The following is a 24,920-nucleotide window of genomic DNA, read 5'->3' on the forward strand; positions in this document are numbered from 1 at the left end:
AGGATCAGGGTTGTTATAGAGTTGTTTGACCAGCTTTGTGTTGCATTGAACCTGGTTGAACCCATTCTTTTAACTGCTGACTGTTTAATCAGCATTAAGTCAGGTACAGTGCTTACCAAATTTATTAGACCACTGGTTAAAAAGATGAGAAAATTACTCAGCATCATGAAGTGCTTTAACTCTGACTCATTGTTTTCAGAGACTTCATTTCTCTTCACCATTTAAAACGGGACTGATGAGTTTTACACTGAATTTATTTTGTAATTCCAAAATCTGAGCCAAAAAACTGGAATTCTTTGAGAAGTCAGAAATTTATAAAACAAAACAAAACAAAAATAGAACAACTAAAACACATTTTTCTGTTCAGGAAAATACGTAAACAAATGAAAATTTTCAAAGAAGACATGATAATGTGCTTCCTATTTATTCTTTCTTTTTTATTTGTAAAACAGTACATTTGAGAATTCATGGATAACCATAATTATACTTTAGCCACTTGAGCATTAAATTTATCGTTTGATTTAAAAGGTAGCACATGCTGCTGGATTAACCATTACAAAACCATAGGAAGTGTTTTGGTAGTCAGCTAGATATGGTTAATTCAGGGCAGTAGTTTTAGCATTTCTGACATTTAGGGCTATGGAAGTCGAAATACCATTACTTTTCTGTAAGAGTGTTGGCTGATAATCAGATCCAGCGCATCGAAGGCCTGGATGCAACTCTTTGCTGCAGGGGGGGTAAATTCACATCATATGTAGAGAGAACTGTCACATCATCGACATGACAGTGGTCCTGTGGTAGGGAATATTGAAAGAATAATGCAAAGAAGAATCTAGACAAGGATTTGGATTGGAGGGGAACACAGTTGCCAAAACTCAGTGCTTTTTGTCTAGTTCAGGAGTCAACTCAGTCTGTTAATATCAACAAAACTGATACTACTTTAATGGTTTTATTAAGTGTTAAAAATGCAACGTTTTCAAAAAGACACTCAGTTAACCAAGTTGTTCCCTACATTTATGAATTCCTCCAGTCATCTCCTTGTTCATTCCTGATCTTCAAAATAGAAAAAAGAGGAGCAAACTCCAACTAAAACTCCTTAAGGTGTATGACTACTCAGAAACTATTCAAAAGGTCAACAAGTCAACAGACCAAAAGTCCTTCAACAGCTTTTAATCTGGACCAAGTAGACAAAAGACCAGCAATGGACATGTTTTAGCAGAAAGCGCTGAAGAAGGCTTTGTGCTGAGATCAAGCAGCAACCTCTGGTCACAGATTATGAGGCCTATGCAGAAGTGGTAAAAACTGCAGTTCTTGAAGAGTCCACTTGAGACTAGCTGCAGTAACACTGTAATCCACATGCACACAAATCAAAATGGTTGATTTTTACAGCAAAAATAAACATGTTCAGAGCCAGGTTCAGAAAAGGGCTTGGGTGTGAATACTAAATTTCTTTGTTGACACAAATTGTACGGGGTGGAATTTTTTATCATTCATCATTTCAAAAGTTGTGAAACATACAACTTTTGGGCATCGCTAACTTGACTGACAGCTGTCTTTCAGTCTTGGGCTGAAATGCGTTCAGCTGCTGGTCTTTGCACTACTGGCCCAGATTTACAGCTGTCAAAGGACATTTAGTGTGCTGACTTCATTTTTGAACTGTGGAAAGTAAACCTCCACTAAGCAGGATTGTAGGACTGTGCAGGCTGCTCTGTGTCTGCCCCTCCTCAGGCAGTCCCGTCTACTTTCATACCAGCCACAGAAACAGCAACCTTTTCTACTTCATCCTCTACTTCATCCTCCTCTTCCTCCCCATCATCATCTTCATCTTCCTCTTCTTCATCATCCTCATCTTCCTCATAGTCATCATCTTCCCCATAGTTATTCTGTTGGTTACTGCCACCAGACGCTAAGTTCTTCCAGTAATCATCATACCCTCCAGACGCTCCATCATAGTAGTCATCATCATCAGCACCAGCCTGGCGGCCAAACTTCAGCGTGCGAGCTGCAGAGAGAACGTAGAAACTTGGTGTTTACATTCTCAATTTGGTAATTAATTTCCAATCAAACACTTTAAGACTTTTAAACATCCCCAGTCATTGGGTTTGAGTCTTTATGCACCATATGTTTTCCGCAGTAGCAACCAGATAAAAAATTCAAAACCCTCATGATTTGAAGATTCCTCTGGGAATTCTAACACTGGCTTTAGCCATCAGTTGTTGTAGAAAGTTATATACTGGTGGTGTTTGTTTTCAGGACATTTTGACTTAAAGTTTGATATCTCCATATGGCCCACCAGTTGGGCCTTTATACTAAAATGTCTATTTACATCATGTTAAATATACATGAAAGTGTGAATTGCATGCCTGTTAATCAGATGCCCCCTTTTTTACAATCAGCAAAAAAGTGCAAAAGTAATGTACATTTACAAGCAGCTTCTAAACCTTCTGATGAAACAGAAATTTTACAGGAAATAAAGCGCTCACTTGGCCCCCTGTTTCACTTTTAAAACTGAGTTGCAGCAGCCAAATTCAGGCTGCTGCATCTTCCCTCAAACTGGAGATTAACAGGAAATAACTGCAACTCACAGTTTACTTTGAGCCTGTGTTTGTGTGTGTATATGTGTGTGTGAGACACTCACTTGACATGCTGAGGTCTTTGGTCTCCTGGGTTTCATGACCACACTTTGGGCAGGGTGGAGCTTTGCCTTTTTCCTGTTTGAAGACCTTACTCTTAGCATGGTCGTCACAGTAACAGGCCTGAGAAGACAGGGGTGAATGAATTCATGTCATGGAAATTTTAAACTCACATTCTAACTTGGCACATACTTTCAGTTTTGGTTCTGAACAGTTGTTTCCATCCAAACACTGTTCTTGCATGTTTATATAAGTTTGCTCATTCGTCACCGTGTCTCCCTTTTCTTAAACTACAGCACATTTTTATGCTTCCTTACTTCTTTTCATTGTTGTGTTTTCAGTAAACAAAGCCCAAGGCAACAAAAAACTTCCCTGTCTTCACTGTCCTTTAGCTTAGTGATGATTCACTCTGTTAAACAGCAGCTGTAGAAATATAACTGTCAGGATTTTCTAAATTAACTTTTTTTTTCTGTCAGGGCCCCAGCAAAGTGCAAGCTTCAAAGCAAAAGTGCAAGTGTGTCCTGTTAAAACGCATTCAACAAAGCCATTTTTCTAGTCCACAATATGGTGAAACATCCAGAAAAAACGATCGATAGGGGGAACCCCCTGTTTAAACAGGACATTTTTATGTTTAGTAGAAACAAACCACATTTCAACAGAGAGGTTTTTTCCAACTTTAAGCAAATCTGGTAACATGTTTCCTGTTTCAACATACACTTCAAGCTTACTCAAGAACACTGCTATTTTGCACCTTTTTTTAAAAACCATATAACTGTTAGTAATCTTTAAGGTTTTGCAGGCAATACCTGAGTATTCAGGTGGGAGCTTCAATAGACACTTATTAACTGCTTAGGGTAAAATTTGAGTAAGTTATTTATCCCTATCTGAGCAAGCTGCATGTTAATTATTGATTTTATATGTTAAACTTTGTATTGGGCTGTATTGGGTATGAAAATCACATGAAAATCAAGTCTAACGTACTTAGACTGAGAAGAGATTTCCTTTTAAAAAGCGCTGGTTTTGTACCCAGAGTGAGGGTCTAGCATTTCTTATTGCAGCATTTTCTGGCAGTGACAGCAAAAAATTCTGACTTGATTTCTTGTTGCAACTACAAATTTCCAGCAAACAAGAAATATTTCCTGTTTTGAGGGGGAGCAAATGCACAGCTATTAGTGGAAAAGGAGACCGTTTCTTACCTGTGTCTTACTAGTTTTGTGATGAATAAATATATCGTGTGAGTTGATGAGATGGGTATAGTTTTAAATCTTAGTTCAACTCAGTGAGCAGGTAGACAAGTTCTTTTTAAAATAAACTCTTCTTACCTTACAGCGTAGACAGGAGTGTTGTCCCAGTCTATTACAGGAAACACCTGAAATGGAATGTAAGCAAAGATCATCACATCATTTTTTCTCTTTTGTACACATACCTTTCAGGTATGACTCAGCAGGATGAATGAGATGCAATTTACCTACCCATTATTAAGAAAAATATAGTGACTCACATTTGAACGTTTCTGCCTGAAGGACCTGGCAGCTTGCCTGATGCTCAAACTGGTCATCCTCACACAAGAAGTTCTGACAGAAAGAGCAGCGGAAGATTCTCCCTCCTATTCAGGAAGTTAGAATAATCATTGAGGATCTCCTGCAGACACAGGCGTGATCTTCTATAGTTAATATTATCAGACAGGGATGGGAGTCTCACCATGATCCCAGACACTGCGATCACACTCGATACAGTCTGCATCAGTCAGCGGGCAGGCACAAGCATGGGTGCTCAAACATTTCCTGCCATGGCACACCCAAGCTTCACAGAAGTCACACACTGCCCCCTAGGCATCAAGAAGGAAATTACGTGAAAAGACAGTTAAAGCAGCATCTAATTAAAGCCCTTTTTAAAGAAAAATAAAAAGTTTAAGAAAAACAAAGAAATAATGCAATTAAAAGGTCAATGAGCAGTCTTTATTAAAACCCCCAGCATGCTTTATTCTGTCATACAGAGTTCTAACAAAGCAGTGTGCCAACAGACGTTCCATGACTGATCTTGAAAGAACACTGTCTAGATATCCCTATATTTCTGTTTACACCTGGGGATGGTTCAATACACAGAGTTGTTCTTTCATTGGGTAATTTCTAAAATGAAACAGTTTCAACTCACCACCATGGCCATTCCAGTGGTGTGGATCCCAGGATGTTTGATGACACAGTCTGACGACTTCATGCATTTAGTTTTGCCTAATAACACAAAAACAACTTTACTGCTTGCATAAATGTTAAAGACAGAACATTACGCTCAGCTATCATAACAAGAGACTCTGGACACATTCCAATGTAATCTTTATGATTATTCTCGCAGCAATCGTATTGTTATGCTACTATTTGAAATTTTGTCTGTGAAGTTTCTTAGTTGGCTCAACCCCAAGAACTATGCAGCTTACTTACCACACTGAGCACAGACCGGCAGTTTCTGCAGTGATTGACAGAAGTAGCAGAAGGCCCTGTTCTTCTGTTTTCTACCAAGGGACATGTCAAGGAATGAGAAAAAAACAAAGGATTTATTGGTTGACCAGAGAAAGGGACCATATACCTGAAAAATCACAAACTAGAACATGCATTTTTAAAATTTACTCACCTTTGACACTTGTCACATTCCTGCAAAGCAAAAGACAATGGCGTTGTGGTTATAGTCGTTAGGGAAGGATACTTCAAGTTATATTTTTGCACATAGATGAATTTAGATCTTTTAAGTCTCTATCCAGAATATTACAGAGTAGTACAACGTTATGTGAGATATTCAACCAATAAATTCCAATCAATGCTTGCAATTAACATACCATGTTAAAGTTACAAGGATGTTTGGCCACGTCCACATTGTCTCGGTTAGCTCGACTTTGTTTCTCTCGCTCCTTGCGGTTCTCCGCTTTCTTCCGGGCACCCGTTTTCTTTTTGGGCATTTCTGCTACAGCAGGTCCAAAAGGTTAGGGTCAGGTCACGTCTGGTTTTCTGCAAACACTGGAGAACATAAAGTTAGTTCGTAAGCCTGTGTAAGAGTTAGGCTAACAGAGGTTTCACATTAATATATTTTTAGTGTTTATTTCACAAACGATTGCAGTGATTACACCTTGTGCCTAATTATTGAGCTCACTAAATGTCTAACTATTCCTGTGAAAAATTTCAAGGCCATAAAATCAGGATCAACGTTATTTAATGACGTATTTGTACATGTGAGCTAACTGTTCACAAACTGACACGAAGCGATACCGCATAAAAGACCAAATGAAATTATTTTCAAGCATAAATATCATATTTATCGATAGTCTTGTAGTTAAAGCACCAGTCAGGTAAATTAAATCAAAGCGTTATTGTAATTCAAAGTATTAATTGTAGTTCTTTTACCAGGTTGTTCTGCACTTCGACAGCTTGATGGTCCGGTCCAAAATTTAGGCCGGGCGGAAACATGAGTTGCGAAATTTTCTTTCCTGGTTTAGAAAAACGTCATTCGGTGTCATGACAAATTTTACTGATATATTTTTTCGCCTCTTTCGACTTTTCATCAGAACTCTCTAATAAATTTTATAATAATATTTTTCAATGCACTCATACTTAGTGTTTGGTCCAAACTGTGTAGATAATACCCACAGACGTACTTTTTTTTCTAATAAATTCATTTTAGACTACAGCTAGGCAATTTTTTATACTTATTTTGAATATATTTGATATTTTCCACTCGCTGTTTTAATAAAAAATGGCTTCTTAAATCACGTGGCGTAGCATTCATTCTGCCTCTATCTTCGAGCTGGTATAAGTAATCAATCATATAATTAATCTTACACAGAAAATATCCTAATTTCATGCTTCAGTTAGTTAATTTATAGACAAAAGGGAAGTCTATCAGCACAGACTCTGTGAAAACATAACCTACAGGTAGGCCTTTTTCTTCTCCGCATTTTGCATCCATTCATTATGGATAACTGCTTTTATTACAATGCTTATTATTAACGCTGAAGCAGAGTAAAAGCAAGACACTGTTCTTATTTCTTTTGCCAGCAGTTAACGTGGTTTGTGGTTAAGAGTTCCTCGCGTGCCATAAGGCGTCAGACACCTTGTCCACGCCCAAGTCACGTGCCAATGCGCGGTAAACCAATCCTGAGCAAGGACTGGAAACAGCTGACAGTGAACAACAACACTGATCACCGTCTCTTCCTGCAGGTGGTGGTGTGTAGTGGACTCCCGCACATACCTCTCAAACTTCCAGGACACCTCCTCTATGAGGGCCGGTGCCCTTTTCTACCCTATCCTTCCTACAAGAAGAGGGACTTGGAGCAAGTCCTCCAGTGAGGACTCGAGGAGCTCCGGAGCTCGTGCTCCATCCCCAGACCAGCCGCACAATGGCCCCGTCCCTCATCCAAGCTTGCCGCAGTCTGGCTCTCTCGACTTGGCTTCTGTCGTTCTGTTTCGTCCACTTGCTGTGTTTGGATTTTACAGTTGCAGAAAAAGAAGAATGGTACACTGCTTTTGTAAACATCACCTATCGGGACCCTCTCACTTCGGAGCTAAAGACAGAGAAAACAGAGTGTGGACGCTATGGCGAACAATCCCCCAAGAAAGAAGCTAGAGGTCTGGTTCTGGTGCCATCTATGCCGCAGGAAAGGCAGGCGTGTGACCCTAACGTCAGATTCCCGCCTGTCTCTCATGCCACCACCTGGATAGCTCTGATAGCTGCTGGGAACTGCACGTACCGAGAGAAAATCCGTAACGTCGCAAACCACAACGCCTCTGCAGTTGTCATATACAATGTGGGCTCCAGCAGTACCAACGACACCATCACAATGCCTCATCCAGGTAAGCGACTACCTGTCAGAGAGCGAGAAAGATCTTTTCCACCAGAAGATTGCAGTCATGTCGAGCGATGGATGCCTCAGATAAGCGCATCAATCTGTGACATGTAGCTGTTGCTTCATTTGCGTGGGTTATATCTTACTGAGATGAATGGTTTCCATCCTCCCTGGTAAAGTCCCAGGGCTCCTCTGCATCTGTGCAATCAGCCAGATGATCGATTAGTTTGACGGTGAAGTGGAAAAGTGCTCTGGCTGTCGGGGTGTATGAGCAGATTATCAACACCTTGTAAGTGGCTGAAGGTGCTGTAGCTTTTTTTTCTCCCTCGAGTGTAGTGACAGCTCATGGCAGCTTTTACCAAATCTATATGTCGAATTTTACCACTTTTCTGCGTTTGTCACCAAGTGACACAATGTTTTTTTTTCTTACTGTTACTTTTAAGTTGTCGTGCCAGCTCTTGAGAGTTTTTTTTACATGTGTATTTGGGAACTTTATGTCTTCACATGCTATGATGATCCCAAAATGATATATAGGGTCCATTTACTGCGTAATACTGTTCAGCAGTGGGCACTATCTATTGACTAAGGACAGCACAAAACTGAACAGAGTACTCTTCTGCCGATTACCATTTTTTATTAGGTTTACTTTTAATTCACGGCAAAATCATCCTTATGCATGTTATGCTCTGCAATGAAAAGAAGTAAAGAGTCATAAGCAGCTTTTTGTTAGGAACTAAAAACCTGCAAAGGTGATTCATAGTCTTAGACACATGCAGATCAAGGTTCCCGCAAAACACTGACATAGTTGCTAAGATTCAAAAGAACAACAAATAATCTCATGTCACAGCAGCACCTTGTGTGTGTTTCCTCTGGAATTCATCTGCTACACTGTGACCTTTTAAACTAAAAACACTCCTGCTATTGCTCCTGATTTATTACCAAGCAGTGAATGACAGCTAAATGATAGAGGTGCAAGAAAAAAAGTGGGGAATTGTTTGCCAGAAACTGGCAAGAATCTGAGTGGAAAAATGTGCGCCTTTACTCCAAACTCAGTCTCCCTTTTACATCTATGAAGTTGTATACTGAAATAACTGGAATGTATATTGAAACATTTATTTCAAATTTCTATGACAAGCCCAGGCTGCAACCTCACAGTTCAATGACTCCTCTAAAATTGAGCTTTTAAAGCTTTTTGACCTCCGGCACAGTCAACATGTGCCAAAGAAAGCATTTGTTTAAAAGTTGACGTGTCAATACATCTTGTTTAAAGAACACACCTTCTGACACAGCACTTGCGATTTATCCTGAAAACACAGACCCTAGTTTCACCTATAGGGTTTTTCATTTCTTTACTTGGCTAAAGGCTGAGCAATCCCTTGTATAGATCATGGGGAAAATACTTTGTAGTTTAAACAGCTCCCAGTATCTTTTGATCATTTTAGCAGATACTTTATTAAACCAGATCTCAAAAAGTGTGGTCACTTATCTTCTCATTAAAGGTTAAATAAATAGCCGCTGAACTTGTTTGATCCATCATTGCAGTTTATTAATTCCTTCTTATATAATTTCCCCCCACTTTCCTGTTACCAAAATCCAGACAGAAGGCCGTGAAGAAGATACCTAAGTTGTTCTTCAGTTTGTCTGCTTGAAAGTTCTTAGCGTTCTGTTTTGCAAATCAGGCAATACATTAACAAGTAGCTATTGTATATGAATGAAAAGATATTCCCGTACTGAAACCACAAGTACTTAAGATCCTGTCTTAAAAATGGTGCGACTTAAATCAAGTTGAAGATAAAGAATTACAAAGCCCTTATAAAACATAGAAAACATATGCAAAAAAATCATCATGTCTATGTAAAGGAAAGTATCATACATGTAAATGTTAGGGTTACATTAACTACACAGTTAAACGAACGAAGCTTTTTTATTTTTACCAGAATTATGTGGTCATTATCTGAGATTAGCAACTGCACTTTTGGAGCTAACCTTTCCTCTGCGGCTATGATGTGATATCTTATTGATCATATTTGTACCATTTTCATATTGATTCAACTTGACAGTTGGCCATATTTCTGTTTGTTACTCCATTGTTCAGCTGTGACAAAGATGGCCTCATTAACTAAAAGTCTTTTATTTGTAGGAGTAAAGGCTGACTTAGAGAAGTCAACAGCAGCTGTGAGCAGAGAAATGTTTTCCACTTGACTTGTATTTCCATTGGAAATGGGCTCGCAGCATGTTGCTAGTTTTCATAAAGGCGCAGTTTAGTGGATCTCAACACCTGTGCCAAACAGCACAATGCATGAAGGCTATTTAACAAAAGAGTCTGTACAGAAACAGATGTTCAAACAAAAAACATGCTACACCTGGAGGCATTATGGTGATTGTGCAACTTTTTGTATAGTTTTAAGATCTTTTTTTTTCAGGAATAATAACATTAACAGATTATTGAAATTCAATGCAAATACTCCTTTATTCAAATGTCAGGATTTGTTTAGTAGCTTTATTTGGGCAAGTTTCAGCATACACTTATTGCTTACCTGCAGCAAAATCTATTTCAAAGAACTGCCCAGCTTTAAACATTGTCATAAATATAAATTTAAACAACTGAAGAGCTAGAACTGTTGCCAAAAGAGGTGTGCTGACAAAGCAGTAGACAAGCACTCAGTATCAGAGGGAACAGTGACAAGAAAGGGCTCTTAATGTGTGGACTGAATGTGAGGCTGCCAGAGAAATAATGGAGCACTCCCCTGTCCAGAGCCAACACAGCTGGGCTGTAAAATCCACTGTTGCCAGAGCCAGAAACCTCTCATGTCCTGGCTCTATTATGTAAGGCTGAGTGGTGTCAGAGTCATGTTAAACCCTAGACCATAAAGCCTGCTCTCTGAAACCATGTTTATCAACTCTTTAAGGTTTTCCTGTCAAGCTCCACTGAAGCTTATCACTGACTGCACTGTGAACCACACTTAATCTCCTAGATGAGTTGTATAGAATTAAAAAAAACACTGACCTGCTGTCTCACTGGAGATTACCTGAGAAGATTGATTTTACTGATGCTTCATTTCTGAACTGGATGACAGCAGTTGAGCTTAGTGTTGAGACTGGAAACAAGGGAAACAGATAACCAGCTCAGGCCAAAGGATGAAGCAATATTTCCACCAGTAACAGTAATAGTTTCTTCATTGATTTGTCCAATTTGTACAAAGCTAAATCGTGATTGCCTGACACTTGCGCAGCCCCATATAATAATTAGGAATGCTGTAAAATCAGGAAAGGAAAGTCAAAAACCACACAGAAAAATCAAACAAGATGTTTTCGCTTGGTTAGAATGGGACTCGATCAGACTATTTGTTAAACACAGGGTAACATATGTGACTGTGCCAGCTTTACGTACGCATATGGGTGTTAAAAAAAGTTAATTCTTGGCTTATCTCTGTCTCAGTGTAATCTTCTTTGCAGCAGACAAAAGCTTGGTTAATGAACAGACTGATATCCCTTAATTTAACCCTTTCTGTTCACTCCACTTTGCAGCAGCTTTTTGGTCAGACGGGTGTGAAAAAAGATCTGTTCACAAGTTCAGTCTCGGTCTCATACCTCCTGTTTTAGAAACAGCTATTTCTGTCCACTCTGACTACGTCACACTGGACAGAAGAAGGAGATAAGAGTCAAGGCTTAGGGAAATCTTACATGTCTTGTTATGCCTTTCTGTAATTCTGTTGACTTTGACTGTGAAACTGGCCATGCATGTGTTTTTTGTTTAAGGTCTACATGGTGTGGCAGCAACAGTTTTTTTTTTTTTGAATACTTTAAGATGTGGTTTATGCTGTAGCTTTTGTTCCATTCCAGTTATTCCACCTCTTTACTATATTGTCAACATTAAGTAAGCCCAGTCAGTGTTTGTGTGTCTCTCATATACCTTAAGAAGAAGTCAAGCACTTAGGTAATCACGTGTTTTGAGAAATTAGTATGAAGGTTATATAAACTAAACCACTTGTTTTATACATACATATGTGCATACATACATGTTAGGGGTGGGTGAAAATATTGATGAATCAATGCATCGCAATATTTCCCCGCCTAATTCAATATTATCCATTCATTCATTATCTGGACCGCTTATCCTGTTCAGGGTCACAGCTGGCTGGAGCATGTCCCAGCTGCAACTGGGCAAGAGGCGGGGTACACCCTGGACTGGTCGCCAGTAAGTCACAAGGCTGACACAGACAGACAGACAACCATTCACGCGCACACACCTACAGACAATTTAGAGTGACCAATTAAATTGATAAACATGTTTTTGGACTGTGGGAGGAAGCCGGAGAACCCAGAGAGAACCCACGCATGCACAGGGAGAACATGCAAACTTCACACAGAGGCCAAGTTGGGAATCAAACCGGTGACCTTCTTGCTGTGAGGCTGCAGGCTGCAGCGCCAACGGTTGCACTACCATGCAGACTCAATTCAAATCCTCTGAATCGATTCACCTCCTGGCAAGTAGGGGGTGCTGTGCGTGTTATTTGTTGTATGGGCAAGAGCTGCAGGAGACCAAACAACAACACAGTGGCAGCCAAAGCAGCAGCAGCTTAAAGCTAGGTCTTTCAGCTTTTAAGTCTGACGTTATGGTTGTTTTAGTGCTGAAAAACATGAGGTGACATACCACATATGTTCACATGGACATCAAAATCAAAAATCAAAACATCTAAATCAATATTCAATCAAATATAATCGCAACCTAAAGAAGCTAAATTAATTAGAATCGTGAGGGATTTTTCACTACACAGCCATAATACACATACATACATACATACATACATACATACATACATACATACATACATACATACATACATACGTACATACATAGACATTCATATGTATAAATTGATTTGAGAAACTCTAAATAATCTCCCAATCACATGCCTACCTTGTTAGAACCTATTTGTGTGAGGGACATTGGCAGAAACTTCAGTGAGAAGTGTGTCAGCTTATGGTCTGACAGTCGAGCAGCATATTGCCATCTCTTCACTGTCCAAACAAGAGCTTTTGTTTTCTCTCTGTCTGTTTGTGGAAAGGTTTACTTCAGAAGCGCTAATGTTTGAGGAAGCAGCTGCCATAATGCAGGAATAAAACTTTGTTTAGAGTGAAGATACCGCCCACTTATGCACAAAGTGCTTTGAACTTGTTTCTACCATGACCATTACTGTAATGAATGTCACTTTAAAATGAAAATTGTTGATGTTTTTTTGCCAAACCTGGATTTACAACCATCATATTGAGTTCTACGTCTTGAACAGTGTGAACTTGTTGCGCTAACATGATTAGCTGCCTGTGCTCATTCTAGCACATTCTTAATACAGTGCTAAAACTTGACTTTATCCATATTTCTCAAACCTGGTCATATAAAACACTTTGTTTGCGGTACAGATTTTACAACAACTCTGTTGCATAAAGGGATTTATGAACACAATTTTAGTGCAGCATAGCTTTCACTTTTAAATCAAAGCATATCAGAAAGATTCAAGCCTTTGACTCCTCTGAAAAGTGGAAACACAATCTTTTCTGCCAGTCTTACTTGGGTTTGGCAAGATCATACTAGAATATATAGTTGAATAAGCTTGGTGCAGATCCTCATTAAGTTCTTAAAGCTTTGTCACAGCACGATGTATCTGGCAGGGTGCTTCTGGTGATGGCAGGTTGAATAAAGCTACGGTTTATGGTGACTGATCGAGGGACTGAAGCACCACAGGGAGCCTCTGTGACTCCATGGAGCCATAAAGAGGCGACAGAAGGAATATGATGTAACAGTTTGTCAGGCTGCTGATGCACTTCCTGGAAACAACGACGGCCGTGCAGATGAAAGAGTGGGGTCTTGCTAGTCCCTAGTTGCAAGAAGCTACAGGGTTAGTTCAGCTTTATGGCCCATGTGTCGTTTCCTCATCACAGACAAATTCAAATAAGATGTGTAGACCGGGGCTTCAGCCATATAAAAACAGATACAGAAGTTAATACTTGAATCTAAAATCTGTATAAGCCCTTCTGAACCCTTCTGGATTTGGTATATATTTTTGGTGCTGCCTGTAAAAATGCCAAATCAATCATTTGTCATATCTTTTGTTCAGTGCTCTCTGGATACAATTTTTCAAGGCTCTGCTGCTATTTTTGTATGTTGGCTTGAAATACAAATCTTTTTTCATTTTTTTTGAAAGTTAATTTTCCAACACCTCTTGCCAATGTCAAGTCAGTAATTTTAGGGGAAGCAAAACACTGAAAGAACAAGTGGTTTGGGTGTGTTAGTCACTTTTTACTCTCCCCAGGGAACAGCTCATTTTTTTCCTGCTAAGAGCAGTTTTGAAACTTGAAGGTATGTTTTTTTTCATCAGTGTGTTTTTGAAAATAGTTTTATTTACATTGTGACACTGAAAACTCAAAACTATTGAAAAGTTGGGTTGGAGATAATGGAAATGTCCTGTAAAAGCAACTTTTCTTCAAAGAAGTGGTTGTTTGTAATGTATGTAACAGAAGGTGAAGCTTATCTTTTTCCTCAGGGAACTGAACTCTGGAGAAGCATTAGTTGAGAGGATGAGGAGGGGTAAAATCTCACTAATCCAGCAGTAAGATTTTTTTTATAAGAAAGGCCCACAGAAATTAAGTCCTTTAAACTCTGTGTTTTTCCTGGATAGCGTTCAGGTGCTGGAGTTGAAAGACACTTGTTGACTTTACAACTCAAAACTGTCATTGTGCACGGCATGCAGAGCAACAGAAGGCTGCCAGAGGAAGCCTCTTACATGAAAAGTGAGGCTTTATCTGCTCCGTCCTGTCTGAGCTCCCAGCAGGATTCCAGCTTCTTTTTCCCACCTGCTTCTCCTCAAGGCCTGAGCCATTATGGGTTTTTAAGTTTTGGTCACTTTAATCCCAGATAAATTATATTTTTTTTACTAGGCTTGAGATTTTAAAAAAGATCCAGCTATTTGAACTATTTGTAAAGGGTTACAGCTTGTTTTATTTTCTTGTGGGGATTAATTGTGATTGATTTAAAGTTTTTCTTGATAATCAAAGAAAAAAGCAAATTCAAAGGTCCTGTGAGGAACTTTCACTTTGTTAATTTTGGTATAGACAGAGCTGTAGTTCTTGTCTCTTTACTGATCTTGTCCTGTACATAAAGTTGTGGTTCTGATAACAAACTATCTATATGAAGTTAATTGTAACCGACCTTTTATAAAGATGGGGATTTATTTTACTGCTTAGAAGGTTTGTCAATGTAATACCAGTCAATAAACAAAAGTGGCTGTTTTTGTTTTGTCTCTCTTTAAAAGTCTTGTAAAAGTCTGAATTAATTCCATGTCTTTGTCTCAGAAGTCAAGCTGTAAATTAGGACTTAACAATTAATCAAATTGGAATTTTCAAATCACACAGACTGGAATTTTAAAAAAAAAACAAGTTTCATGCACACAGATCTGGAAGGAACTTGTACTTGTTGTTCCTTAAAACCAGTCAATATGCTGTTTTTTGTTTTTGTTTTCTGGCGAAACCCTGTGAGCTACAGTGATCCATACAGTTGAATGATTGTGGCTGGCAGAGCCAAACCCCTTGTAAACTTAATTCTGTATGGTTTGTTTCCCTTACTGACAACTGGAGGTCATTAAAATTTCACAGTTTTTTTTCTTTTTCAGAAAAAAAGTGCAATCCACAAATGTTTCTGTATTTCAGTGGTTGAGCCAGAGATTGGGTCTCATTTACATTTCTGCATTTTATTTTGTGTGAGATTCATTGAAGAGAGGGTTCACATTTAGTTTCATATTATCGTTCATTCCAGGCTTGTTGTTCTGCAGAGCTTTGTTCCTTTCCCTGATTTTTTTAAGGTAATCAATGATAATTATATTATATGTCTACAAGCGGGGCTTGACATTAACACCGGCCAACCGGCCAAATGCGGGTGGATTTCGGCAGTGGCTTGTAACACCGCCGCTCCCACTGGCCACTTTGGCGGGTTGAATTTTATCTCAAACATGGAGCAGAGAGACAAGCAAAAGATGTCTGATGATGAAAGCTCTGAGGAAATTTAATTTACCTCTCCTTCATTGTCATTTTCATAAAAAAAGAAATTATTTTCTTATTATAATCATTTATTTAAGCAGACAGTGTCTCTTGCTGAGTTTTTATCAGTTCAATTAATCCCCTTTACCATTTTATTATAAGCAATAACAAACTACTATTTTAATTACTATGTCTTCATAGACTGCATATTTTCATATGAAAGGAGCACACACAACACACAACTTTATCATAGCTGAATGCCTGATTAAGGACCTGTGGATTTTAACATTGATGTAGTCTTGTTTTGAGTGTGCATAGGGGTCATTTACATTTAAAGAGGTTGTAAATCTTTTTTAAGTAAACTTTAGCATGTCATCATCGGCTTTAATCATATTGAACATAATTATCCAACAACAAATTGTGGCCAGTGAAAATACTGAGTGGCCAGTAACTCAGGGACACCACTAGCCACAGTGGCTGGTGAGCAAAAAAGTTAATGTCAAGCCCTGTCTACAAGGCTTGAAGTTAAATCAGTAAGTCAATATTCTTCTGTGATTGTAATCGTTTAATAAAGATATGTTATTTGTATCAATTCATGCATCAATTTATCTAATTCCATCATAATGTAGAGACCTGCCCTACAGGAAAGAATTGTTTATATTTTGACAGTATACTTTGTCATGTTGGTCATGCTATAGAACAATTTATCAATTGAGTTTAGTGAATAATGCAGAAGATAAATTCCCCCAAAAAACTGCATGCTAAATTGCAATATTGGTTAAAAAAACTCAATTATATTTAGTTCCCACAACTGTTCAGCCCTTCTTTAAATTCTGTTAACATAATCTCACTAAGCTGTTTCAAAGCCCAACAAAATCTCTTTGTTTTAAGCTGAACTAATTGATCTTTTTGTCATACAATTATATTTTGAAATTTTCAGGAAAAACTTTATCTGCCATATTTCTCACCTAGATCTCTGATATTTTATTTGTGTTTTATAGATAAATATGATGTTCATGTGTTTTTCTGTGTGTGTGTGTGTGTGTGTTCAGGTACAGGAGATGTTGTGGCCATCATGATCCCAGAGCCTAAAGGTCGCGAGATTGTGGCCTTGCTGGAGAAGCACATTGCAGTCTCGTTACACATCACCATTGGAACCCGCAACCTGCAGAAATATGTGAGCAGAACGTCTGTGGTGTTTGTCTCCATCTCCTTCATCGTTCTCATGATCATCTCCCTCGCCTGGCTCGTCTTCTACTACATCCAGAGGTTCCGCTACGCCAATGCACGGGACCGCAACCAGGTAGGAATAAGAGCACTCATGGTTGGACTTCATGTGCTGAGATGATAATTACCCATCTTGCCTGTTATTTTAGCAGCCAGGGTGATCGCAACCATTGCTGCATTTTCACTTTATGGTTTCTGTGTAAGTATGCTGTGTAAAGAACCAGCCTCATTGAACAGATCTGTTTCCTAACTCTTATCACTGAGGCAGCCGTGCAAGGTAAAAGAGCAAGGTGTGTTTGATGGCTATTGCAAAACTGTTCCCTGGACACACTCCTCAGTAAATTCTAAATCTGAAGCTGTTTGTTTGAGCTTATACTAATATTTACAGCCATGCCCAAATGATAAAAACTCTGTCACAGCCCTTCAAACACTGCAAGTATTTCTCCCTGAGTGAATGAGACACTGTGTAAACACTTTCAAACCCCTGTGATTCCAGGACCATTATAAAATACCTTGACTTGCTGTTGAAACTTTGTCTCTCAGGCTCCCCATTCTGTTAGAACTCACTGGTGTTCAGTTTGTCCCTTGTGCCTATTTTTAGACTTCAGTTTCTAGTTATTGCCAGTCACTGACTTGCTCTCCAACAGGGATGGTGTTTGGAACTCTTTGCCTTGCGCTAAACACACAGCAGGTGATGTCGGCTCTGTTCTGTTTATTCCCAATAAAACAAATGTGAAGAAATTAAACTGATGAAACCCCGGCTGTGCTAGTGTGCATTTACTTAACGTACTCTGGCAAATCTTAGAAAAACGATATAGTATCTGCATACTGCTGAGAACAGACTACTTTCCCATGCAGCTGGCTTTGTCATTAGTATCGTTTTTTATGCTTGCAGAGACGTTTGGGAGATGCCGCCAAAAAGGCCATCAATAAGCTGCAAGTACGCACTATAAAGAAAGGAGACAAGGTAAACTATTTTCTTCACGGTACAAAGAGACCCCATTTTTACAACATGCAGAAAATGTAATGCATGTTAATGTTGTTTAACTCAAATTTTGAGTATTCATCTTTATGTTTATGAATACCATTCTATCCTTTATTTTGTGTTGTAGGAGACTGAGTCAGAATTTGACAACTGTGCAGTTTGCATTGAAGGATATAAACCTAATGACGTTGTAAGGATATTACCATGCAGGTAAGGCTTGAATGCTCTGTCTTAATTGTAACTTAAAAGTTAACGTGTACTATTGTTGGTTGTTTTAGGATAGCTTCAAACTGTACATTTAACTAAAAACTGCCCTGAAGTATTTCTGTTTAAATGTTGTGCATGTGTGTGTGTGTTTTCTGCTCTATTGTTCTATCAGGCATGTGTTTCATAAGCACTGTGTAGATCCATGGCTACAAGACCACAGGACGTGTCCTATGTGTAAGATGAACATCCTCAAAGCTTTGGGAATCCCTGTAAGGTCCTTTTGAGTTTTTATTCTAATTTTTGCCAGTCTCACACATATTTAGATAAATCGTAATTCAAGAAAGTAATGAATACCCATGACACAAACGACAATGCCTCTGAAGACATGTTTTACATGTTTCAGCTCAACGCCGACTGTTCAGACGAGGTTCCACCAGACTATGAGACATCTGTCGGGGGTCCCCCCACCAATGCCATCAGTGGAGCAAGTGAAGTCACAGTTAACGAGAGCTCAGTGGTTCTGGATCCTGCTGGGAGAGCAATTGGCCTTCAGCAACTCCATCCAGAGGCAGCCCCTCAAGCAGGGGAGGAGAACTACGTCATCGCAGGCAGTAAGCACACTCAGTTTTGACTCTGAGTTAAGTGTTATATAAATTGTTTATCTGGAGGTTTGATCCAGGCCAAACACCACATGGTTGCTGTTAACCACTTCAGATCCCTTTGGAAAATACTGAAGTGATAAAATAGAGACAACTTTCCAGGATTTCAATACTTTCTCAGCATCAACACTGAAATTCTTAATATTTCTAAGTGTGTTAAATATTTCTGCACCTTATGCAAACACCTTTAGGCTGCAAACAGTTGTTGAACATCTGCCTGCTTTTAGCACCTCATTGTGAGAATTATCACACATACTCAGACACATGTTTTTTCTTCCAGAGGCTTTAAAAATTAAGAGTCCTGTATAAAACGCCCATGCTGTGCCTTGAAGGAGGAATAAACAAAAAATTTGTTTTGTTTATTTTCATTTTACTGTTATAAATGGTAGAAAGGAGAGAACTGTTATGAAATAAGACATAGTTTATGGTATGGTAAGGCTACTCAGTACATCATTGACACACAAAATTCAGCAGGCCATTAATGGTTGCCGCCTGTCCTGGGTGGAAATTTAACAAATAGCATCTGGTTAGGGTAATTACTCTTCTTAGTGGTTTTTATTGCTGCTCCTTCTGTTTTTTGACCACTCAGATGTCTGGTTACTGTCAGCATAGGGTAAATAATTAAACTTTTATTTGAAGACCAGGGGAACAGAGTGGAACAGTAAAGACTAGATGAAGGGTCTGAGCATCCTGTGCCAAGTTATGCAGCAGCATGTACGACTTGCTTCTACTCTTTCTACTTCCACACACAAACTGTATCTACACACAGTTCCTGTGTCAGGAGGCTCAATATGACTCGTTGTCAAGGACTGCCAGAGGTCAAACATGCCCTTTTCTCTTTGCCTCTGGCTTCTTGCTTCACCGTAGCACTTTTTGTATAGATGCATAGTAAATAGATAAGAGAGGTGTGTGTTTACTGTTGATCTACATCACCTGCAGTCTTTTCAGGGAGAGGTCTGTTGACTTGAGTAGGGCTTTTGAATTAAAGGAAGGATTAATTGTGATCAGCATCAGTCATGACAAAATCAGAATATTTCATTTAAATGTATGACAAGGAGTAGATTTGAGCATACTGTGCTATCTGATTTGCTACTTAGTTTGAAGGTTCAACATGTTAAAGCCACTGCTAGAGAAGAAAGACTGTATTTTATAAAAAACAAACACATGAACAGAATATCACATAGAGTACTGCCTTCATATAACTCATGTTGCTGGTTCATGCTTAAAAAATGCAGGTTTATAGCTAAGCTGGGAGCAACATGTGAGCCAGACCTGATGAAGGCATGATGTCAAAGCATTGAGTAGCTCAGGCTCAAGTTTGTCTAATTTTCTTTGTCTTATAAGTACCAGTGAATTAAATTCTTTCAGGAAATTTAAGTTTAAAAACTATTCTCAGCCGAAAAAATGTTGTAAAAATGCAGCTCCATACTGCAGTGCAAAGGAACTGAAATGAAATGTATTGTTTTGTTGTTGTACTTCTCCATTTGTCGTAAAGCGATTCAGAAGAAGGTAGGGCACAAAGACTTTTGTGCTTTTTTATGTAAGGCAGCAGTTTACCCCACCACAAGGAGGAGTTCTCTTCCAGGCTAAATGTAAATCAGATGCTATTTGTCATATGTCTCGACATTCCTGAGCTGACAAAGAGGTTGTCACTGACAGGCACTGAGCATGAGACGAGCAGCTGATCTGACAGAATTCTTGCTGCTGTGGGCTGACAGTGATGGAGGGTCAGTGTGTGGTGTCTTTATCTTGAATGATGAGTGCTGTCGTTTAAAGTCCTGGAGCTCTCTGTCTTCCAGAAAGAGGTTTATTGTCTGCAGTCAGTGCTCCTGATTGGGGCCTGAGTTGTAGCTGGAATATGGGCTTTGTGGAACGCTGTTATAACTGTACCCTACAATAACTTGTCAAGTTATAAATGACCTTTCTCTGTGTCCTCAGGTGAGCATCAGCCCCCTCTCAGCAGTGATTCAGACACCTCTATCATCACAGGAGTAGAGGTAGGCATGTCTGAGATAGACCTCTCTGTGGAGCAGGGAGGTCAAGGATTTAAATCCTGAAAAATCATCAATCACCAGGACAAGAAAGAGGAGAGCAAGAGCTTCCTCCCCTGCAGGAAGCCACTGCTCTGAAGACAGACGAGCAATAGAACACGGCAGCACTAAAAAAACACTGCGTTCTATCTCTGCTGCACCTGCGGACATGTTGCTTGCTCGTTTTCCTTTTTTTGTTCTTTCGGTTTGACTGCCATAGTGACTTCACAGCCAATCACAGCTCACACATGTTGATGGCCTAGTTTTTGTCCACATTGCATACACAAACACCTAAAACAATGACATTTTAACAGAAATTTTGTAGTCCTTTAAAGATCAGAGGAGGCAGAATTAGTCTTTACACGCTCTGGCAAACTAAACCTGCTGCTGGACACAATGTTTGCACAAAAGCAGCAGGGCCTTCGGAAAGCCAAAGTGCAGCTGTAGTCATGATAAAAATATGTCCAGATCACTGCCAAAGTAGTGGAAAGTGGATTCAAAGCACGTACATAGCTTAATTTAGCTATGTTTTTTTAACAGTTGGTGTGTGTTTCCACCAGCATTTTCAAATACAGACTCACAGGTGAGTGCCACTTAAAAACTTCTGGCATTGGCCTTTGTGTACATGAGGTCATGTGACATTTAAGATTGAAATATGTATGCACACGTTATGCTGTAATTCTTAAACATACCTGTTCCTCGTAATGTTTTTGTGAGATCCTTGTATACAACTTTATAACAACTGAATATTCCTGCTGTTGAGAGGAATGAAATCACACACACACCTGAAATAGACATTTCTGTCCTCACATTTGACAATCATAGCTGAGCACAAGCAGTTTGAAGTGATGTCACCCACTGCCCTGATGAAACTGCTGCTGATTTACAAATCCTCTCTACACAAGACGTGGCTGATTATTCCCGGCCATCCATCTGAAGGTAGATGGTCATGTGTATGTTAACACTGCTGCTAAATACAGCTGAAAGTAGCAGTCATCTCTACCAAACTTTGGTGGTATGCACATTCTTTTGACAACATGTGTTAATCCAGCTGTTATAAATATGCCAGAAAGTGTCTGTGCCAAGATTATAATGAGTATCTTAAACCTGGTTGTTGTCTTATAAGCACACCGACTTGCTTGGCTGTCAAACGGGCTGAAATGTTTCATGGTATAAAACTGAAGAAATGGAAAAGGGACTACTTCCCATGGAGATGGAGTAAGCTAGCTAATGCCTGACAGAATAGGTTACATTTACAGTAGTCATGGTTTCAAACTGCTAAGTTGATGGTCTAAGTGTGGCAAGTTTGATGGCTTCAATACTAGAAGTTGCTGTGTAAGTTTAAAGAGTGGGTATTTTGCTTTACATATTTCAGACATGGATATAAAGTAACAACGCTTGATGTTCATACTCAATGCAAAGACAAAGTCATCCCCTCAAACCTTAAGCCACAAACACCAAGGTCTGCCAGTAACTCTGCAAAGACCTCCAGAGGGCTGGCCAATCGGAGAAAAGGGGGTTTGTGGAGTGGGGAGCCTTAAAGAGGCAGCAGCTTGATCCAAGTGTTTCTGTCAGAAGTTGAAATAAGGGTTTTCTTAAACACTGGTGTGAGAGAAATATGGAATTTTTGAGCTGTAAATCATGTAAAGCAACTATAAGGGTACCAGTGGGACAGCATAAGGCCTAAAAAAAGCAAAATACCCCCTCTTTAAAAGTTACTGATAGAAAGTCTCACAGTTTACTCACAACTAGGATAAAAAGGCAAGCAACATTTTCTATGTATTTCTATAAAGGTTTTGTTTCTACCACTCTGAAGATCGTTTTTAAAAGCACCAGCCATTTCTAACCAACCACAAGTGAAACAGCAACTTGAAGTAGCTGCAACTAAGCCTTGATTTAAAGGAATAACGATAAAAGTCACAAAAGGGTTGTTGTTGTTTTTTTCACTTGATTTTTACTTGCAGTGTATGTTAAAAGTGTTGTAAAAATGTCCTTATTAGTTTGAGAAGCATCACATTTTTTTTAAGTTTCTATTTATCACCTTCAAACTTGTCCTGTCTGCCAAAGCAGTGATGTTGAACACACACAGACACAAACAACTCATTGTTACGGCTCCAAAGATGATTGAGGGAAACAACAGTCCAGAGTTGTTGGTTTTTTTTGTCATTGTTGTTTAGAGAATGCCAAAACAAAAATGTAAAAATATGTTGTGAAACTGAGCGGGCTCAGTGTGGATGTCTCACACTCCAGATGTAGAGCTGATTTTTCAATTATGCCCTCTGACATTTTTTAGTCCAGGTCATTTTAACCTTTGCTATAGTCCTTTTATGACTTCCTATATTTCATGTTTTCTTTAATGTCTTATTTGGAAAGGCCCAGTATGATCCAAAACTCTGGATCTGGTTCCTTGCACATTCCTGTTGACTTGCACACTGATGAAGCACAGACTCACTGACTCAGCCCATAGAGCCAGTGGAATTTTAACATTCGTTCGTTTCCAGTCATTGTTTCCATTATGTCCTGCTGCCACCTGGGACTCCTGTTATATAACGCACATGTGCACACTCTTTGGTTTGAGTTGAAATCATGGGCTGTAAAGGGAAATGTTTCAGTTTGTTGTTTTTTGAGGGGCATGTTTTAATTCTTTGTGTTGTGAAGTTTTTGTGTTCTTATTTGTAGCTATTTGACACCCAAAGACAAAACTTCATAGGTACAACTAACAGCTAAAGGAAAGGGAAAAAAACTTGCACATTACCTCACCTTATATTAAATCTTTATCACCAGCTCAACATGCAACCTACCATTTCAAAATTACCAAAACATTAGGGAGCATTAAGGAGGCGCTCATGAATGTACATTTTCATATTTTGTCATATCTTGTTTAATCTATTGCTTTACATCTTTTCCTCCAGGATAATTGTAGTTCTTGCCAACACATTAGAAATAGAGATATTTAAGTCTCAGCCAGCCTAATCTGGACCTTTAAGCCTCCTTTATGTTGCATCAACTCAGATAATAGATAATCACAGCTTGGATACTAAGACAGCACTACACCATATAGCATCATCTGGTTCTCTACTCATCGTCTTTCTTTGTGAAAGCAGGACCACTTTTTACTGTCAAATACTCCTGTTGGTCCTTGTCAGATATTTACATCATGAAAACAAGCACTGTCCACATCTGTCGTTTTTTTTTTGGGTAACATAGAAACAAGACACAGCATATTATATATTGTCTTTAAGTGCCAGAATACTCTTCCACTGTAGATGTAGAGTTATTAAAGCCTTGTTTCTAATATTGAGAGTGAGCTTTAAGGTTATTCATCAGATTTGGTTTCCTTATTGTTGTTGCTGTTGTTGTTGCTTTTATTTATTTATTTCCATTTTTTTTCTTTGTGTCAGAAACTTTCTTAACAAAGAAGTTACAACTTGAATCAGTTGTAATATACAGTCAAGCACAGGATTTTTTTATTTTATCTGTGCATCCAACAGTTTTCTGGATATAACTATTTCCTTTGGTGCTTGTATGGGATATTTGTTTGTTTTGTTAATGAATTCTGTATTTTTTGAGATTATATTGGATCAACATTAATATAGTGTAAATGAGTAATACCCCCTTGACATATATAGAAAAATAATTAAGAAAAAAATATGTTGTGTAAACCAAATATGCCCAAAGAAGTCAACACAGTCATTAATGGTGATACAATGTTAAAGATGGGAGTTAGCAAAAACCCATCTGAGTTTTCAGTTGATGTATTATTTTTGGATTATTTTATGAGTTATCAGTACCAATTCACTTTGTTGTTTTCATAGATTTTCAGAAAGTATCTCAGACATGTTGGACCTAAAGTGTGACTCAGCATGTTTTTTGTTACACAAAGTTTATCAAGGCTGTCAATCATGTTGTCCTGTTCTCTTTTGTCATACATATTTTTTCTTCTATTTGCGTACCCTCCTATCCTTTTTCTCCTATTCTGCACTTTAACCCTCCAGTGAATGGGGAGTGGCTTTACTGAATGACTTGAGACAGTCTCTTTGTACGTACAGCTTTTGAGAAAGAGGGCTACAGTACTGAACTTGGCACATGACTCAGTTGTTGCTTATTTTATAATGTTGTGATCTTCTGTCTGTATGATTGTGTACATGTGGAGTGAGGGTGGGGTATCGATATATTGTACACTATAATATCCAGCAGATAAAACAGCAATGGTATTTTGTAGTATAAAAGAATTATATGAATGATGATAAGTGTTTGTGTCCCTTCTTTGTACTATAAAGCATGTGTGGAGTCGTGAATTTAGAGCATCAAGACAAA

General features: G+C 38.8%; 2 protein-coding genes across 3 annotated transcripts; one reads left to right on the forward strand and one right to left on the reverse strand.

Moving 5' to 3' along the window:
- Window positions 1-411: 411 nt before the first annotated feature.
- Window positions 412-7,721, reverse strand: znf330 (zinc finger protein 330). Of its 2 annotated transcripts, none has more exons than XM_074686389.1 (10): window positions 7,611-7,721; window positions 5,464-5,641; window positions 5,262-5,281; window positions 5,072-5,142; window positions 4,788-4,864; window positions 4,335-4,461; window positions 4,135-4,239; window positions 3,956-4,002; window positions 2,639-2,756; window positions 412-2,002 (listed from the first exon to the last, which is right to left on the reverse strand). In XM_074686389.1, the coding sequence occupies exons 2-10, from the start codon at window positions 5,581-5,583 to the stop codon at window positions 1,725-1,727; spliced, it is 963 nt and encodes a 320-aa protein (XP_074542490.1). In that variant the 5' UTR covers window positions 5,584-5,641; window positions 7,611-7,721; the 3' UTR covers window positions 412-1,724. The 2 variants fall into 2 exon arrangements, with proteins under 2 accessions (XP_074542490.1, XP_074542479.1); XM_074686378.1 differs by lacking the exon at window positions 7,611-7,721 and adding an exon at window positions 6,026-6,124.
- rnf150a (ring finger protein 150a) lies at window positions 6,779-24,847 on the forward strand. The gene is made up of 7 exons (XM_074686362.1): window positions 6,779-7,471; window positions 16,548-16,798; window positions 17,618-17,689; window positions 17,835-17,917; window positions 18,087-18,183; window positions 18,318-18,525; window positions 20,512-24,847. Exons 1-7 carry the CDS (start codon window positions 7,018-7,020, stop codon window positions 20,628-20,630), a joined length of 1,284 nt encoding a protein of 427 aa, XP_074542463.1. The 5' UTR covers window positions 6,779-7,017; the 3' UTR covers window positions 20,631-24,847.
- The last annotated feature ends 73 nt before the right edge of the window (window positions 24,848-24,920 follow it).

Source organism: Halichoeres trimaculatus, unplaced genomic scaffold (assembly GCF_033239565.1).
Source record: "Halichoeres trimaculatus isolate MK-OKI-2021-1 unplaced genomic scaffold, fHalTri1.1 fHalTri1_scaffold_2, whole genome shotgun sequence".
NCBI lineage: Eukaryota > Metazoa > Chordata > Actinopteri > Labriformes > Labridae > Halichoeres > Halichoeres trimaculatus.